Genomic DNA, 20,735 nt, shown 5'->3' on the forward strand with positions numbered 1-20,735 from the left:
TTTAAATAATGTTTAAACTTAGTAAAAAAGTTGGTAAGTAACAGATATTTCTACAGTTTTAGACATTTTTTATATTTGACCCTTCCTTTAAATAACCACCCTTATTTTGTTAAAATTTAACAACAAATGTATCAGGATGAAGTCATTATTGTTGTGGATGCTTTCATAAAATTTATAACTTATTCCTTTTGTACTCATAGTTGTGAGTAGTATCAATGTCAGTTTCACAGAACAGTTATTGAATGTGATGTCTGCAGATCAGTTTTGGTTCTTGCCTGAGGAAATGTTCGTGTTCTCCACAGTGATTACTTTCCAATCATCTCCTCGTAGACACATTATGCATGATACAGGAGTTGAGGTTATTTTGGAGCATTATAGTCATTGAAAGTTTCTAGTTTTTTCTTGAGTCCTTGAGCATTGGTATTATATGATTCACATAAAATTACATGTACTGTATATCTTACCTCAGGGAAAGGTTTTCAAGGACATACTATATAGTGTTTGTATAGAAGAGTCAGGAATAAAGTTGCAGTTGCACTCCCAAAAGATAAACTTGGGCTACTTGACTGGTATGCACACAATCTAAGCCAGATTTTCAGTATAGGATGTTTATTTTTATTTTTAGGATCTTTTTCGTTGCATCTATTCCTAACACTTTCCTGTGCCTAAATTGAGGTTTTTTTTGTAATGTATTGATATCCTGTATGACTGAGATACCCAAACTGTAAAATATCCATCTGTAAGAATTATCCTTGATATTTAGTGGGTGTGTTATTTACAAAAATATGTTTTTTACTTGCAGAAAAAAATTGATAGAGGGAGCGCGAGGTATTTTACAAGGCACATCCAATTTGCTGCTATGCTTTGATGAATCAGAAGTACGCAAGATCATCAGAGAATGCAAGAAGGTCTTGGATTATTTAGCAGTGGCAGAAGTCATAGAAACAATGGAAGATTTAGTACAGTTTGTTAAAGATCTCTCTCCATGCCTTACCAGGGTAAGCTCTTAGCATCAAATGCTCATGTCAGGCATCTTGTATAATGATGCTATACTGTAGAAAACAAAATAAATTTTTATATTAGATAGCCAGTTAGGTGGCTTTTGTAATAACATTTTAGTATATTTGGCACTTTGGCATATGAGGCAGTGCTTTCGAGTGTTATAGTAATGTCTCTTTACAGCCTGTTAGTTTATCAGGTAAAGGTCATAAGTTAAAGTAGTACTTTATGATAATTTTTTGTTTCATTTTGATTTTAGTATGACTGCTTAACATGAAATATGTAGAATTTTTCACTACGTACATGCAAAATTTATGATATTGTTATAGTCTTTGCTGATGTGAAAGATTATTGACATATATACTGAATACTGAGGGCAGTTTTATGCTGGTAAACCTTTTATTTGAATTTGATATAAAAGAATGTTATTACTCTTCTTATCACTTATCTCATGAGTAAAATGTTTTTGGATAGATTGTAAATCATATTCACTGACCATTCTTCAAAATGGTTTAGAAAATTGCACATCTTACTGTAGTTGCAGGATCATTGGCTGAATCAAGTAACCTTCATTATTTCAATGCAACCATGAGAAGGTACAAAATATAGGTTCATTAGTTGATTCTGAAAATATATTTTGGTTGGCAAATTTACTGACACCACAATATCCTAATTCTTTAAAGTGCTTTGAAGTATAAACTCTTTGATGTGTCATGATTATAATTACTTGGAAAATGTTTCTTTGAAATTAATAGGCCATTTGAATAAAAAGAGGTTTACTTATTGTAGAGTAAGTGATTAGAGTATTCCAGGAATTTTGTTATAAATGTTATATACTAAGCTTGTGCAGTGCAGTGATATAAAGTGACAAGGCTATGCAGGTGTAGATATGTGGTTTCTCCTTTACATTTTCATAACCTCTGGATAATTTCTGTTGGATTTTAAGATTGTTGTCAGATAAAAGTAAACTTTAATAAATAGTATGTTTTCTTTTTGACTTTGAAATAGTATATATAACCATGAAGTAGTGAGATATTTTTCTTAAGAATTCATGTTTGTTATTAGGTCTCACGGGACGTCGATGGACGTCAACAAGAATTAACACACCAGGTTCACCGGGAAATTTTAATGCGATGTCTTGAGGCTGTAAAAACTTTATCACCTATTCTCATTTGCTCCATGAAGATCTTCATTCAAATATTCCATCAAGGAGGGAAGGGTATAGAAGAGGCAGCAGAAAACAGAAATTATTTAGCTGGTAAGTAGTATTCAAATCTTATGGAAAGGTTTATGTCTGTATGATGCTTCCTCTTTCTTAGGTGGGCATTTTAGCCATTTGGCCATCTAAGGTACTATGTTGATTATTTTTCTGGGGACACAAAATTTAGGGAATGGTTCATGGAATTTAAGTATGCTTGCAAAAGAGTTTGCAATAGGCAACTTTGATCTGGTGATGATGTAGTTGCAGGCGTTGTTCACTGGGTCTTTAGGCGTAAAGGGGAAATTTGGTCATTACCTTAAGCCTAGCTAATTTAGTTTAGCATAACTAATTGGGCCCAGCAATGAAGACTGACCTTCAGATAGCAGCCCTTGGTCAGCCTTTAATAAGTTTATGTTCAATATGGTAAATGTGATTGAGAATGGAAAAAGCATATAAATTGTTAATTGAAACAACCACTAAAGATCCATTGCCTATTTTACAGAATATCAAAGAAATACAAAGACTCATGTAACTGTCACTAACCACAATGTGCTTCATTATATCTAAGGGACAGCAACTCGACCTCACTTTGCAGAGGAAGAAGGGTGGCTGTAAAAAGTATTACTATATATAATCATCGGAATTAAGATCTGATAGCATCCAGGACCTAAGAATAGATGCCAAGTAAAAAGTAGACACAGTACAGTAGTGAAAATTGCAAAAAATAAAACTCGCTGGACAAAATCTACCTTGAAAGAATAAAATTCTTGGTATGACCAATTAATCTTGTGTGGTAGATTTTATGATTCTGGAGATCATACCACAAATATGGCTGGCACTACCCATAAATACTTCAGCTGTGGACAAGAACATCATGCTTATGCATGACCTCGAGAATGTTTTTTCTGCATATATAATAGAGAATTAAAAATACTGATGCAAACAGGAATGTCAACAAAAGAGGCTAGTTAAGAAGCTGAGTTGGAGTTGGAAGTACAGGTGCAAGGGACACTTGATCCAAGGAAAAAATCCATCTTTAAAACAGTGCTAGGAAATAAGGTTTCTCAGATCTCAAATATGAAAGATAAATACAAACATTCAGAAAGAACATTAGCATAATAGAACCAAATCCGTGTGATGCTTTGTCAGTCATTGCAGACCATAAAGTAGCCAAAACATCATATAAAAACTTGAGATTAACATCCATAATTATAATTCATAACTGCAAGATACTGTGAAAATGAAAAAAGAATATCAGAAAAGGCAGGATCCCTTAGAAATAAACAAAATATTGAAAATAGAAATACAGATCAATCTGTCAGGCCTAAATTGCCACATAATATTAAACCTCTCACTAACATCAAAGAAAGAATGGAAAGACATTCAGCACTTTCCAGCTGAAAATAAAGCAGTATACCAACTCAGAAAATATGACTGAAACCATAACTGCTACAGAAAAATGTGTAACATAAGAAAGATATACTGATTTAAAAAGTTTCCTCATCTTTAGGTATAGGAATCACAGCAAGCCTCTAACAGATACAACCCCCTCCCCCCCAAAAGTGTGACCAGAAGCATGGCTGTAGTGTGTGCTTCATAGAATCATGCTGACAAGTAAAAAAAAAAAATAACAAAAGAAGCATTTCTTGGAATTTTTGTTGTTTTTCGTGAATATGATTGTCTTTATTATTGTGTAGGGAGAATGACGGACGAAATCAACGAAATCATCCGTGTCCTTCAGCTCACAACTTACGATGAAGAAGAATGGGATGCTGATAACTTGACAGTCATGAAGAAGTCTGTCAATGCTATCGAAGGCAAAGCTCAGGCTGCACATGATTGGCTACAAGTAAGTATTTTGAAGATGATACACTATTTACATTGTTTCTGAACAGTAAGTACTGTACCACTGTATTGTTATAAGCATTATTTGCCTTTGAGGTAGGAGAGTGAATAAGAAAGCTCTTCTAATCAGTTGCATACTTTTGCACTTCACTGGTATGGTTTTACTGTTTCCCCTTAGTAACACTGTACAGTATACACTATATGCATATCTATCAGAATCTTGAATTTTGGCTGTGTTGAATGTTGAACTAACTGAGTTTTTTATTTGCAAACACTTACTTGGTTTTATATATTATGCACAGTGTTTTTCAGATTGTTTAGAAGCTGTTTCTATACATGCATTGAAGTTTTTCAGCAGATAGATTATCTTTGGTTGTTAAAATGCACTTTGTACAGCAGAGTATTTTGGGGTTATATTCTAAGGAAGACATTATAGTAGGTTAGATGTGAATACAGTATTTAAATCTTTATTTTCTGACAATAATTTTTAATAATTGCTGTATTAGGGAGAAATAATTTGACTAATCTATTTTCACTTTGTGAGTACAGTGGAAATTCCAGGTCAGTCCGGCAGTTTGCTTTGCTTGCATTCCATCAATCAATGATTGATGTCTGTTTTAGTTTAAAAAAATATACAAGAGAAATTACTGTGACTGTTACCTTCAACTTGAAAGGTTGTTAGTGGATGTGGAGTTTGTTTTAAACAAATTTTTGTCATAGTGTTGATTTTGCGTAATTAAGACACACTTGTATGTGTTTATATAAATTTTTTTCCACTTAAATGTGCCTGCTCTTTATTGTTCATCTACTGTTATTGGTGTATGAGTACTGTTTGGTATTGTTTTATTTTGTTGTTAAATCACCCATGAGAAGTTTTAAGTATTTTAATGTAGTGAATTTTAAAGTGTATTGTTACCGTCAGGTATGATGTGCCATCAAACTTGTTATAAATTGTTCTTGTAGCTTTTTATGTATATTTGTTTTACTTGTATTGATATAACACTGACTGAATCTTTCAGGATCCAACTGCCCTGCGAGGTGGAATTGGCGAAAAATCGCTTCGTCAGATTTTGGCACAAGCAGGAAAAGTCGCTGAACGGTCCCTCCCATCTGACCGTGATGTTATCAGGAAACTCTCAGGTGATATTGCCTCCATGACTGATGCTCTCTGTGAACTACGACAAGATGGCAAAGGAGCCACTCCACAGGTTTGTTATTAAATTACTGACTGTAGTAACCTTAATCTTGTCATTTTTTTATGAATGTTTTGGTATCCAAGGAAGCTTTTGAATGTTACTGGAATATATTTTTGCAGTTGTGATGAGTTGTTCCAAGTTAACTATTTTTTGTTATAACTCTGTAATATTGCCGTAATTATTTTAACTCATAAGTTTTTGTGACAACAGCTTTTATTTTTTAAAGTGATTGCTTGCCTGTCAGGCTTTTAGGCCTGACAGATATCAAGTCCCTTTTGTTTTCTATTACTGGTAATTGACAACTTTTTATAATTTTCAGTTATAATTAAAGCATTCAATTTCTATTGCTTTTGGTGGCATCATTCCAAGGAAACTCATTCAAGTACTGTTTTTTAACTCTCGTACTGTTATATGTCTTCCCTGGATATGCTGTGTTGGTTAAAATTGCCATAGATTGCATGAGTATGTGTTCTTTATCAACAAATTATATCCTAGCCTTTGAATTGAACATGGTAATGCATGCTTATTAGAAATTGTTTGATCTGGTGCCCAAAGTGCAGGGTATTAATAATGTTAGTTTATGATACTGGCCTATAGAATCACAGTAGATCTTCTTACAGTTTGGTAGTTTATCTTTATGGTGTTTATTTGATACTGCTTTCTGGATTTTATGTTGCACATAGTTTATGCTGCAGTAAGGTACCTTGTATAATCTCTGTGGATGTGGTCCATAACCAAAGTATATTGGTTCTCCAATATGTATTCCTTCATAGATAGTTCACTGTCTTGGTAAATTACTTGCTTATATTTTATAGTCGCATTATTTAGTATCCGTTGTTTTTTATCTTGATAATTGTTTCTATTGTGTTCATAATTTCAGTGTATATTACTATCAGTTCCACTTGTTGTCTGTATTAAGGGGATGTACTTAGAGTACTGTAGTAAATTGTTGAATTTCTAAGTAAAGCAAATGCCAAGCACTGCTGGAAAATTAGTTGTTCTTTCAACAGATATTGATGAGCTCTGTGCTTATGTCTGCAGCTTTATTTGCCTTAGTTTATCATATTTAGATGTGAATATTTGTCTATAATGATTATCTCTATGGAGGTGACATGGCTTCTTTGGCCAGTAAGTTGCTTTGGTACTGCATTGTGAACAAAAAAGCATAAATTCTACCCTCTTCCATGTGACCAGAGTTTTTCTCTCAGGTGTGAGCAAGAGGAAAGTAAACCAGAAAGCTCACGTAAGCAAAAAGGCTGGCAGGTTTTTTGAATAGAGGTGTTTAGGTAATTCATTTCATAATCAGTAAACATATACAGTACTTGTTGCGGAATATGCAGATTCTGGGAGGGAATAGATGAATTATATTGTATTACCTGTATTCTTTGTTCCAAAAATTGATCAGTCTTGAGTCAAAGCAAGAAAAGGAGAAAACTTCAGTTTGTCAAAGTGATTGTTATCCAAACTAGTTTGGCACCATGTCCAAGCAATGCAGAGCTGCATCATCTTAAGTAATACTGTGAAATAGCTGGGGATCATTCAGTGTTTTATCTACACATTAACCCAGTTTTCTAACACAAAACAATTCAGTTTTTAATTGCTGTTTAAGGAATTTAATACCTCCCTCTTTATACTTACTGTTTTATTCAGGAACATATGGTGTGTTGGGAAGATGAGACTCATTTTACAAAGCTGCTGTTTCATACACTTCAGAAAATAAATCAGTGATTCCAGAATCTTGTAACAGAGTAATTTTCTTAGCAGAAATGCTAAGGAAGTGTTTGTAGATACTTTACAAACACTTTTCTTTCTTTTCTCTTTAGCACACTATTTCTTTAATTCTTATTTGTCAAATGATGATAACGACTCTCATTAAATTCTTTTATTTCTGTTTTGTTTTCAGACAGTAAACATATATAATTCCAAAATAATATGAAATGCAATATCAAAGTACAAAGTAGGAAAGTGCTTAAATACTATATTGTTGTGTAAAATTTTGCAACTAAAAAAAAAGGCATCTTCAAAGAAGGACTAGCGAAGGGAGTGCAATAAAAAAAGAAGTAAAGAAATTAATTAAAAGGAAGGGTGGATGAATGCAAAAGTATATTTGCATTCACATAAAAGGAAAAGCAGGTTACTGGATTTAACTTAGTTTACACAGGGAACTAATTAAATGGAACTTTTTATCAACTCTATTGAGAAAACATTGAAAAATTCTCTCACAAAGATATTTATTTTAAATATCAGTAAGGTGATAAATCCAAAAATGGTGAAGTTACCAGAATGAACATATACCTTATGTAGCTATTCAAAAATTAGAAATAACTAATTATTAACTGAACATTACAGATGTTCACATAGACATCTGGCATGACCCTAAGTACTTTGATTATTGCACGGAACAAATTCGTGATAGTTTAGAATTTTTTAAAGTGCTGTAGTTCATTCACTCAGTGTTCCAGGTGTTTTTTCTGGCATCATTATTATGATGCTGAACAAATTTTCATTCCTGTTACTGCAGTACAAACAGCCTATAATCTGTTATATGGATGACAAGTACTTTCTGATTATCTGTTACACTTTGCTTGGTGTATCAATAGACTCTAGGTTACTCATAGGCGACATGGGATAGCCTTAACTCTTCCAGAAAGTTATTTTTTAAAGGGTGATATATATTTAATGAGTTAGTGGGCATACCTGTTGCTGATGATGTCTGTACCGCCTTCTCTTGGTTTTGTTGGGAATTTCCTGGCATCATTGTTATCCAGTTGTTTGCTTTTTTCTGTTTTCTAGCTGTCTTTGTGAAATATGAGAATTCGACATGCTGCCCTTCCCTCATGCTCATGTTCTTGGCTCAGCTGACTTTTATTGGCTGGGAGACAGATGGTGTGAGTTCTATAACATCAGTCTTTTGGAATAATGACAAGAAGGGAAATGGAAAGGAAAGGTGGCTTTTGAGAAACTTAACAATTAAAACAGATTCCTATTTTATATTCCTCCCAGTTATAATTCTGCTTTCTGTCTATATTTTAGAAGTTGAATTTTAATACCAAAACAGGTTGGAGTGGCATTTTTAATGCAAAAAGGAGAAAACAAAACTTTTGGAGGGGTTTATATGGATAGGATATTACACTGGGTTGCAATGTACTAGACAGTATCTTGCAGTGATTCTCTGCTCTTGTTTGGAACTGTGTCCAGATTCTAGTGCCCATGAGGCAGGAACTGTACATGGATCTGAATGGCCAAAGGCCATGAGCCATATTCTGATTTGTAAAGCTGCTGGTTAGAGACTATATTTATATGTAAGGCAAGTATCTGTCAGGCAGGAATTGTTTTCAGATTGGAGTATTGTACCTGCTTCTTTTTCAACAAAGAGAATTCAGTTCAGATTTAAATGCTCATATAGTAAAGACATGATTCCTTTTTAATATACTGTACTGTGAAGCCAGATATTGTCCAGATTCTTAAGGTTATTGGCAAATATAATTCTTTGTGAGCAGATTGGCTCTGTTAAAGGATAACTCTCTTGTGACCGGGAGGTAGATGGTTAGTTAAGTAGAGCAGTCAACCTTTCTTGCTAAAACACTCAAGGGAATATAGATGACTCCTTGTAATTTAATCCTGAAAGTTACTGTGTATGTATATAAACTTTAAGGATCTGTAATCATATGAAGTGAACTGTAATGCTACTCTCACCAGTGCAGCAAATGTCTTGCAACCAGAATCAGGCAAGTACTTCTAAGGAGATATGGATGTCTGTGACAATTTACATAGTTCTCTAAAATAAGCTTAGAGCAGGAATCATGTAAGCTTATTCAGTGAGACATGGATAACTCTGAAATGACACATTTGTGAAAGTTACTGGTATAGATCACAAGGATGTGAATTTTCAGTTGGACGGTTCAACTGAAAAATTTTAATGAAGCCTTACCATCGAGATATGTAATGATTCAACATTAGTAAAAGTGTATTTATTAAATTTTATGTGAGGAACAAATGTAAAATAATAATTTTTCTATAAATGCAAACCTTTTACTTTACTGGGAATATTTTCCCAGCCCATCTGATTGGTAGTCTGCTGTGCTCTTGAGGCTGCATAGGGGATTCAGTGGAGAGTGAGTTTATGGCACAGTTACCGTCTTTAGTATTACTACTGTAAACTTGTATTCCTCCTTGTAAGGATGAATGCTCATCTGGCAGAGTGATTAGAGGATTGTGTTCTTTCAGGCATTAAGCATAAGTAAAGTAAGATGTTTGTATTTATGGAATTTTGAATTTGTATATATTACTATTTCAAACTTAATGGTATTTTTCACTTAGTCTCACTCATTTCTTATGATTGTCAGCAACTGACTGAAGTTATGTTCATCATGTGTAACATGTTTGCTGAATGATACAAAAGATATTTGTGTTTGCATCATGTGATTTCAGTGGGCTGTGTAATTAACAGTTTACTTATACTTTAGTGAAAAGTGGGTGAATTTTTATCTTGCTGAGAAGAGAATCATAGATAAATGTATAAACCAGCACTTTAACAGCTATTCAGCACAAGGTCCATATTGCATGTTTTACACATTTTCTCAGGCCAAAGAAAAAATTTGATTGAATGTGTAAGAGTTATTTGGATCGTTTTTGTGATCAGCAGGATATGATTTAGAATGAAAGAGAAATGTGACAGTTTCAATGGAAGAAAAACTATAATTGGTAAAAATTTCAAACATGAGTAAATGCTCTAATAAAATAAGGAATTAAGTGCAAGTTATTAATTAATTTTATATTTCTTTAATTGAACATTCATACAACAAACGTTTACCTGAAAAGACAATTTAACAAATTCTGTAGTGGTTCAGTAAGAAATATAAACATGTCCCAAATTAAGGTCTTCAACCAAAATTCAAAATGAAACATCTGTTGTCCAAGAAATTGGGAAGTTTTGTTTTAGATTAATGAGAATGAGGAAGTGTTGCCAACAGAAACTGCACTTTTTATCTGTCCAACTGTGTTTGTTTGAAAAAATAAAGGGAAAATGTTTTATTATTTATCAATATTTCAGCTTGCTACTGGTTGGATAAAATCTTGTGTTTGGGGGTGCCTATATTTGGCCTGTGGGTTATAGTTTGGAGACCCAGGCATAAATGAAAAAACCATCTTTTAAATGTCTTGCATGTTGTAATTGCAAATATAACAAGTAGAATATTAATCAACTAAATTTTTTCCCTGAAGACATTTGCTTTTGTCTTAGTGATTAAACGTATGTGAATTAAAGTAAGAAATATTGTATGCCACCTGTCAAGAAGGTTGTCCAAACTACTTGCACATTGTTCATATTTTGCAATTCTTTTTTTCCTGCTTTTTTTTTTACATTACTTTTGATTCTTTATTAAGCTTTACATTTAGTTTATTGATCTCAGCTATGGTATTTCTCACAGTACTGCCTTTTATTTTTATAAGTAGTTTTCTCACTTAATTCCCTTTAATGGAAGAGAGTAGATTTTAATTGTAAATGTCTTATTTGAGTTCAGTATTGTATAGTTATGGAAAAAGTTTTTCTTTTCTCTGCATACTAACTGGTAGGGCATAATGTTACTGATTTAAAAAGAAAATTTTTTTCAGTTTATTCAACATGAGTTATATTTTTTCATTGTAGGATCCTAAATCCAGATAAAATTAGGATATTGTACTATTTCATGAGGCATGATTTCATGTTGTCCATAATATTGATATGCATTATTGTTAGTTTCAACTTGATGACTGTAAGCTCCCCATAAGTAATTAAGTATTATTGGCACATTTTTTTAAATGTACCTTATTTAGTTTAAGACATCACTGATAAACTGAATTATATTTTTGCTATACCTAAAAAGATTACCTCTTACAATTATAAGAAAGAAACTGTAGTGTCTTGCTCATCATTTAATGTTACAATATTTTAAGTAATTACCATAGGGTAAAATCATTCATTGTCTATTTATAGTTCCACATAGGGGGGGTTTAGTGCTGTCAGTGCACCTCATGGGGTGCGCCATAGGCATTCCTTAAGGATCTTTGCAGTGCCCTTTCGGCCCCTAGCTGCAACCCATTTCATTCATTTTACTGTACTTCTGTTTATATTCTCTTTCTTCCATCTTACTCTCTGCCCTCTCCTAACAATTGTTTCATAGTGCAACTGTGAGGTTTTCCTCCTGTTTCACCTTTCACACCTTTTTCTGTCAGTTTCCGTTTTTGGAGCTGAATGACCTCATAGGTCCCAGCGCTTGGCCTTTGGCCGAAATCCTATATTCTATTCTATTATATTCTACTTATTGTTTTCCTATACAGGACATTGTAAAATTAAATTAGCATTTTTATTTATTTTGTTGTGGAGAAGAATATATATAAATTTTATTTATTCTCTGAAATTAAAGCAACCAAACTGTCTTCTAGTTGTACACACAATGGTCATTGCCAAATCCATGTGGAAATAGATTCTTTACTCCATTTCTGCAGTAATTTAACTTTTGGAACTCTATAGCATATTGATAGTTAGTTGCTTCTGGGATTTTAAGGACGAAGAAATGAAAAGGAAATTCGTTGTGTCATTTGTGACATTTTTTATCTAATTTCCACTTTTCAGGGTCAAAGTCTAGCTCGAAGCATTGGTGAAAAACTTAATGAGCTGAGTGGTGCAATCTCAAGGGCTGTGAACAATGTCGAAAGAAGTGGGGTACAACAACCTGCTCATACAGTTGCTGGACGACTGGAACAAGCACAGAGATGGTTGAATAACCCCTCTTTGGATGACAAAGGATTAGGCCAGCAGGCTATTGGCCTTATTGTAGAAGAAGGAAAGAAGGTGAGTAAAAATTTTCTATGTAAGAAATGAATTTGGAATTGGTTTACGAAAGAAATAACTTCTTAATGGCTCACTTGTGGCATCTTTTTTCCTCACTTGAAGTTAGTTAATAAGTGTGACATATTCAATATTTTTCAGTAGTATTCTGTCAGTTCCATCATTGGTTGACTCTTAAAATGAACCCTTTTTTTATTGAGAACCTGAAGGGTAGGTTATTTTGAAAGAATAGAATGTATCATATGTAAGGAAAAAAATGAGAGATTAAAATTCATTTTTCAGGTTGCTGCTGGACTGACAGGTCCAGCTAAGTCAGGCATTCTTGCCCTTTGTGATGAGGTAGACAATTTGTCGCAACAGCTGTCAGATATGTGTCGACATGGGCAAGGGGATTCACCTCAGGCTCAAGATGCTGCAAGGTGATTGAATTCAACAGTTACCATCTTTTGATGCATTACTTTTAATTAACTTAAGTTTTCGCTGTTTTGCCAATGATTTTTCTTCAAATATCAGCAGTCAGTTATGGGAAAAGAAGTTTCACACAAACTTCTTTTAGGTATCAGATATGCATTTACATTCTGTTTGACTATGTTGTGGGTAATTTGAAAATTACATTACAGTACTGCATTACCCAAAACCACATTATAAAAGTTGTGAGGTCTAACGTACAGTAGTTCCCTCTTATCCATGGTAGTATGTTCCACAACCTATTGTGGAAAGGGGTAACCATGGTTAATAGCAAACTATATGTAGACCCCATTTGCAATATGATTTCCGCGTGCAGACATATAAATATTATATATATGCTAAAGCTTATGTCTGTATTTATGACAGGAAAATATATTAATTTTTGTTTGATAGGTACCCGAAACAGGCTATGAAGCTTCATTTAAATTAATATCTCTTGGTTTGGAGTTGTTCCAAACATTAGTGAGGCACATTAAGTTTGACTTGTTATATTTTTTCTTTGGTATTAGGTTATTTGAACCTCTTAATTATTTTTGAAAATTGGAAAACTGAACAAATATAAAACTTTGAGCCTAATGAATTTTAAGAACATTACGTTTAAGACAGGATATTGAACAATGTTTCCCATTTCAGAGCACTGTCTGCCAAACTACAAGAGCTCAAGAACAAGATCCAGACTGCAGTTGTAGATCGCGTTGTAGAAGATTTTGTTGACATTACAACTCCGCTGAAGCAGTTTACAGATTCAGTGTTAGCACCTGAAGGTATGTCTGATATGAGTATTGCATAATTTTTAGTACCATTTCTACTTTTCAGGTATGAAAAATACACTCATCAGTATTGTAACAGTTATTTTTATAAAATAACTATACCTTACAAGTTATTACAGTACATCATAATATGTTTTTTATAAGTATAAGAATAAGCAAAGCTGTAAAAAAATCATAATCAAAGAGAAAAGAAAGCTCTCTTTACCTATAACTAAGGTGGGTTTGAGACTTGGTGGTCTGGCATACTGTACAATTTGGTTTATATTGTTATTATGCTTTGCTACTGTTTGATCCAATAGGGGCCTAGAACTTACAGCATGCCTTGGTTTGATCCCTTAAGATGAACTCCTTCAACAAGCACACCAAGAGTCTAATATGAGACTTACAATTTTTGTTAAACTGAGTTAAAATAATTATAGCTTTTCCTTTAGAAAACTGTTTCAGATTTGGGAAGAGAAATTCATGGGTGATCTAATTCTAAAAATAGTGCTGTTACGGAGAAGTGTATCATCCTTTATCTCACTAGATATCAAAGCTTAGTCATTATTTACTTTTGTATACCATGAAAAGAAATGCAGAAGGTTTTCACAGAGTGCAATCTAGTTGGTAATTTTTCCAGTATGGCCTTTTTAAGTTTTCATTAGTCTGAAGCTCAAGGAAATATACTAGGATGTGCATCAGTTGTAAGTTGTGCATTCAGTACGTGTTATCATTCATCATCATCAAATATAGCATTATAGTATTTAACTAGACTACTTTGTCTTATTTTTAGACTCCTAGGACTAATGCAGAAGATTTTTAAGTCAAATAGATGGTGGAAAATGTAGCAAGAAAGAGTTGGAAAATTCCTAGACCTTGTAGATAAGGGTCAGAAAGTCACAAAAGTAAAAGGCCAAAAGCAGTGCAGTTGGGGCTGAAGGAACACTGCAAAGAACAATAATTTCTGGATACATTTTAGGTAGCACCCTTTGGCAGTACTAGCAGTTTAGTATTTTCCTAAATTTTGTAATTTTTCAGTAAAATACCATAATAATTCTATCGTTGTAATGCAGTCTTACTTTCTTTTCAGACACTCCTGGTCGAGAACAAGTATTTGAGAACCGTGCAGCAAATCTTGCTCAGTTTAGTAATAGAGCAGCAAAAACTGCACTCATGGTTGCAGCAGGAAGCTCAGGTGGTAACAAGAAGTTGACAGAAGCCCTTTTGGCATCATCTGGCCAAGTAAGTTTTTGTTTTATCATCTAGATGTGGGAACAGTATATTGCTCAATTTGACAATTTAAAGTTACTTTTTCCAATATTAGTATTGATATTTTTTAATATGTTTAAACAAGGCTGATTTGCTTTAATTTAACCTAGTTTTAGCCTTGAACATCTTGACTGAAGGAAAGCTGACACTGTCCAAGAAGATAACTGTATTTCCATGTGTAGTGGGGTAAAGACTGTTTAATGTTTCCATGCCATTTAAAATTTTTTCTTACCCACTAGGTGGAGAGCTTAACTCCGCAGTTGGTTGCTGCTGGACGTATCCGTATGACCTACCCATCCAACAAGGCTGCAGATGAACATTTTGAGAATCTTCGTCGTCAGTATGCTGAGAGTATACAAAAGGTCAGAGACCTAGCTGATGAAGCAACAGACTCTGCAGCATTTATCAGTGCATCAGGTTAGCCAGATTATACTGTACTTCACTTTTATCTCTAAAGAAGACTCCTCTGGTATAGGGAAAGAACTTTTAAACTCTTGGAATTCTTTCCCTTAGTTCAAATAAAAATATCCAATCTCCTGTCATTTCCTTTTCTCGTTCTCTTAATTTTTTCTCCCTACTCTGATGTTACTAACCAGTCATCTGTAAAATGGCTATGACATGAATGTGGTCCTTGGTAGTCCATAAAACCAAGAGGTGGATTGAGTGACCAGCCTCATCTGTAAAATTCAAGTACAGGGCATGAATAAATGAAAATATGTATTTATTGTTAGGTGCACAAAATTATTCAAATTGTAATGACTCTCATAAAATTTCTTTCCAGAAAATTTGATAAAGAGACATACAGCTCATTGTGAAGCATCAATATCAAACCATGAACCTCAAGCTATGGTTGATAACACAAGTGCAATAGCCAGACTTGCAAACCGAGTGTTGATGGTGGCCAAGCAAGAGGCTGATAACTCTGAGGATCCTATGTTTGTAGCTAAGGTTAACTCTGCATCAGAACAGCTGCAGGCAGGTATGGAAACCTTTATGATGTTTGTTGAAAATGGTAAAAGATCATTTTAACTGTATTAGGTGTAAATTGTAATTTACAGGTGAATTTATAGATAACAAAATTAAATTTGCTTAGGGTGAACTTATTTTAATCATAAATAGCCCTACCCTGTGCAACAAATTTTACCAGCGACGTTAATTTGCTAGATCCAAAACAAATGACCCACTATGTATGCCTAGACCAGGTTCTGCCTTCCTACCAACCATCATTCTTCCAAGTTGCTTTGTTTTGCACAGATGCGCTCTGAGCTTATCTCCTGTGAATTAGGATCTTTCTGTATTTTATATTCTTTGCCATTCATTAATATGTTTTTGCCTTTATGATGGCAATAGTGATTGGTGAAATATATGTTTTTCAATTTTTCTTGTTTTGCCATATGAATGGTGGCATCACTGCCACCATAAGGTTACTGTTGTGCAGGAAATAAAAAGACTTTTTGTGTAGATTTAAAAAAAAAAAAATCACTGTAGCAATATAGAATTCTTTACCTTAAGGACAGTTTTCCACCATCAGAAGAAATTTAAGTGAAGATTAAACTGAAGGCTGCTCATGCACTTTGTCCATGCAGATCTCAGCAGCCATTAATATTATTTACATTTAATAGTAACATTATGGTTTTCCCCTGGATTTTTATCAGAATTACCAGTTAAATGATGCTGGTCAACCTCATAAACATTATCCAAACTAGCTTGACTAACCACACCCAAAAAGCCAGTTTCTATTAGGACATATACTATTCTGTATTGATCATGACCAAACTACTGTAAGTTGTACTCAGTCACTGAGGGTTCAGCAGAGATGAATACCCTCTCCATAGCTTTGAATTTCTTAATATAATTGCTTTTGAACATTCATCAAAATTCATCCAGATATTTTTGTCCTAATGGTGAACTACTAAGCATTATTCATTTCCTGTGTTCTTACAGCTGTTCCATGTTTAGATAGACATGTATCCAAATTTCTGCAAGTTTCTTTGACATAAGAAAGTTTGCAATTATCTAGTTTTATAATGTGTACCCTTGTGGTTTATCTTCTGTCTTATCGTCAGTTTTCTTCTCCATACATTACTTCTGATGTTGTAACAGAAAACAAATTTATAGTTCCCATCTTTTAGTTTCTTTGTTGTTTCTGGAACCCCATTATGAAAAGGCAGTTTTCATTTTGGTTTCTGCATTCCATACCCTCTTTTTTTTAGCTTGAAGATTTTCATAGCTTTTTTATATCTTCATATATAAACCATGGGGGACAAGCCAACTTCATGAAGCAATTTCTTATGTATCCTGTCAAAATCAAGATACTTCAGACCTCATAGCTCAAGTACTCATGACAGTAAACTCAGTTACTCCTGTAAATTGCATTACAGTTTTATGAAAGTTAAAAGTAATAAATATGTGAATTTTTGTGTCTCATAATGGTAAATCTTTTTTTCAAAAATTTGTCATCTCTTTTTATATATACATTGAGAAAGGGAGATTTTGGTCTACACTTTTTTCCAAGTAAATTACATGGTAGGTTCCTGGGCGCTGAGTTCATCTTGAATATTTGCTGGTTCCCTCCAGAATCTATACCTGATAGTTGCACATGAATGGATTAATGAGTATTAGGGAACAGGACCCATGGCAACACTAAATGTCTATTTGTATGTTTTTCCATTGAAATTGAAAAAAGTATCTGTCTTGCAAACTCAAGTTCACAAACGTTTATAACTTGCTCTTAAGGAAAATTTATAAAAAGAGACATCACGCCTGACTATCGCATTGAATTTAACTTATTTTTCATGACATCATCAGAATAATTTGTTTTTAATTTTTTTTTTAATTGTAGATGTGTGAAGCATATGCATAATTTATATGCTTTAGTATGTGCTTTTCTGTATATATTTTCAGTAAATGGTATTTGTTAATAGTTCATTCATATCGTCATGGCTATGGCAGTGCTGAATGGCTTCCTTAGCTTCAGCATCAGGTCGTATGGCTCAAATTTCACACATTCATTACATTATTTTTTTTTAATTATACAGTCTCGCAAGTTGTGATCTCACACATACCTTACATTAACTAAATTTAGATGAACTAGTGGAATCTGAGTTCTTAGAATTGTAGCTGAATAATGATGACAGTCATTGTTAATTTTTTGTTTTTCATAATTATTAATTTTTTTCTCAGCTGTGACACCAATGGTACAAGATGCCAAAAATGTTGCAATGAATCCTGATGATCATCATGCAATCAGCAGATGGCGCCAGTCAAACCAAGCTGTAAGTAGTATTGTATTGCAAGATTTACTCTGCATCTACTTTTATTAGTATTTATTTGAGTTATCAGTAACTTTCGTTTGCACTTGCTTGGGAATCCCTTATTGAAACCTAGCTCGCTGTCTCATATTTTTTATGTGAGAGATGTGTTGTAAATGGTAAATGTATAAATATTTCAGGATAGTTATGCTAATGTCTGATGGGCATGACAATCAAATGTTCAGTTATCTATTAGTGATCGCCACTTTGGTTCATGCTCACCAACTTTAGTACTAATAGATCACATGAGAGCATATAAATAAAAGTATTAATGTTATTATTCATTTCATTAAAAGTGTTAATGAAGAACATTTATAAAATAAATTTTATGTACGGTATTTAAAATTTAGTTTTCACATACAACAAATGTTTTTACCTCACCAGAATTAGGGTAAAATTCCAACCAAGTGTGTTGTGTGAACTTTGAAGTTTTTCGAGAGCCAAGTTGCCATCTTAGTGTATGACTCCAAATTCCATTTTTTTTTCTGCCTATCTGTGGACAAAATTTGATGGGATTTGGGAACAGAACATTCAGTCAACCATAATAATGGAAAAATTCAAAAGTTAGCAGTTTTCAGAACTTGGTTTAATACGAAATTATATCATCAGATGACAACTGCGGTTACTTGATCTCTCATGTTGCCAACACTTCTTTGATTTTTTATGCGGTAATGAATCATTAAAAACAAGAACTTGCTTTTGAGATTTATGTTTAGTAAAAAGATCTAACAATATTTTTTCTTTCACCTTAATCCTATATTTATTGCTAAAAGTACAAATGAAAATGAGAGAGAGAGAGAGAGAAAAAATACTGCATCGCTTCATCAGTTCCTTTCTCTTGACATCTATCCTTGCTAATCCTCTGTGTCAAGACAAAAGAAAAGGTTAAGAGAGAGAGAGAGAGAGAGAGAGAGAGAGAGAGAGAGAGAGAGAGAGAAAAAATGAAAATGAATGAGGAGCAAATCCAGAGAAGTGAAATTGTGAAAAAATTGTTTACTGAAACAGAATACAGAGAAATGAATTAAATTAATTATGGCTATATACATTCTAACTTCCATATTTATCATCATCATCAAGAATGGATAGGGATAGTGAGAGCTATACATTAAAATATTTTTTGAGGTGGAGAGAGATTGAGTGCATTTATCTACAGTTTTTTGCATATTTTTACTACCGTACAATACTGTATTTGTAATTATTATATAGTTAATTTTTTGTTTAGGATTGAATGGGTATGCATTTAAAAGAAGCTGTATCCTAGGTACATGTAAATGTGAAGAATGTACATTAGATAAGGTTTAAGTATTCTATAAATGTTTCAGGCATAATGTGTGGCTCAGCACCTAGTCCCCTATTATACCTGTAATAATATATGTGGTACTGTATTCATTTAGTTATTACATGTAATATTATCTTGATAATTTTTTTAAATCACTCATGTTACCATCATCATACAGCTGTTGGCTGCAGTGGGAGAGGTCCGCCGTGCTGTGATGGTCTATCCTGAAGAGGAGCCCATGATTCCTCCACCTCCAGACATGTCTGCCCTTAGACTTAATGGTATGGTGTTCATTGTTATTTGAATTAGATTATTATGAGAGGCCTTTCTGAAGTTTTGCAGGTTGTTTCTTGATGAATGACACATGTTATACTCATATTTATTTTTAAGCTTTGTGATCTGTGATGCAGTCATGTGTATTTATTCTTTTGTAAGTTCCAGTGGTCATAATATAATTTTTTTTGCGCTAATTTTGTCAACATCAAAGTTTAGTTTTTGGGGAACTCATTTTGAAACGTATAAATTTTTTACTCCAAAATGTCATTGATTTGCTCATTCCAAGCACTGTTAGATGCTTCAGTATGACAGAAATTTTTGTTTATAAATCTTTTCTTATGCTTTCTAAGCAGAAAAGGTTTTTTAACAAGACAAAGTGTAATACACTTTAACATTTACAGTATTAATATTTTTTTTCAAATCTCTTCAGTTGCAACATTCCGTAGCCCACTCAGTGTGTTAGGTTTGTTCATAATTATTATATTCACATGTGGATGCTTGGGAATCTTGAACTGTGACTCTTGGTAAAATGGAAATTTTGGAAGCTCCTGGCACAACCAGCAAACCTTCATCATTTACTAATGCTTTATCATGCTAGCTGAGAAAATAGACCATCCATGATATTTAAAAAACATAATAATGATGGGTTACCAGCAAAGGTTACAAAGTGAAAGTGAGCTATCTTTAAGAGGGTGAGAAAGCCATTATGTTATGTGTTGTTGTTTACATTTTCCTGGGGTCTGTGACTCAAGCCGTAGATATTCGCTTTTAATTTTATTACTTTCTCTCTGCGTTGTAAGGTTTAGAAAGAGATACCTAGAGTACTGATAAATTAAATCCTATTAGTAGAGAGAGCAAAGACTTACAACGGTTACTTAAGGCCCGTACTATTCTGTGCATAAGAAACATGGGCAGTAACAAAGGAAATTTAAGAAATATTGGAAAGGTTTGGCTGTAGAAGGTTAAGATTCTTGACCAGAGTGCAGTGGGAAAATATTCTTATGGATGAGTAAATGGTAGAGAAGTTTGGTGGCTTGCAGCTGGAAAATAGGCTGATATCTCCAAGATTCAGATGATATTGACTGTTGATGAATCAGGATGAAGAACAGTTAGTCAGATAAGCAGCAGATATGGAGCAGCAAATGATGACTTGAAGGAATACCAGGAAACCATGGAAAAGCACAGAGATTGAGATGTACTGTAGATCTGTCTAATCCCATAAAGGGAAGAAGCTGACAAAAGTTGATGCTTAAATTACCATCATGATATTCATGGAGTAGTTCCTTATACAGTAACTTGTGTTTAATTCTGAT

At 33.5% G+C, this 20,735-nt stretch overlaps 1 protein-coding gene across 9 annotated transcripts in view; it reads left to right on the forward strand.

Moving 5' to 3' along the window:
* Vinc (vinculin) overlaps positions 1-20,735 on the forward strand; it is a 182,614-nt gene that overhangs the window by 119,458 nt on the left and 42,421 nt on the right. For all 9 annotated transcript variants that reach the window (XM_067103599.1, XM_067103595.1, XM_067103597.1 and 6 more), the window contains exons 4-15: positions 803-998; positions 2,065-2,257; positions 3,898-4,049; positions 5,065-5,253; positions 11,855-12,073; positions 12,353-12,489; positions 13,172-13,302; positions 14,378-14,529; positions 14,796-14,973; positions 15,338-15,535; positions 17,740-17,831; positions 19,325-19,427. In XM_067103599.1, the coding sequence (XP_066959700.1) occupies positions 803-998; positions 2,065-2,257; positions 3,898-4,049; positions 5,065-5,253; positions 11,855-12,073; positions 12,353-12,489; positions 13,172-13,302; positions 14,378-14,529; positions 14,796-14,973; positions 15,338-15,535; positions 17,740-17,831; positions 19,325-19,427 (1,940 nt within the window). The remainder of the gene's footprint in view (positions 1-802; positions 999-2,064; positions 2,258-3,897; positions 4,050-5,064; positions 5,254-11,854; positions 12,074-12,352; positions 12,490-13,171; positions 13,303-14,377; positions 14,530-14,795; positions 14,974-15,337; positions 15,536-17,739; positions 17,832-19,324; positions 19,428-20,735) is intronic.

This window comes from Macrobrachium rosenbergii, chromosome 5, assembly GCF_040412425.1.
Source record: "Macrobrachium rosenbergii isolate ZJJX-2024 chromosome 5, ASM4041242v1, whole genome shotgun sequence".
NCBI lineage: Eukaryota > Metazoa > Arthropoda > Malacostraca > Decapoda > Palaemonidae > Macrobrachium > Macrobrachium rosenbergii.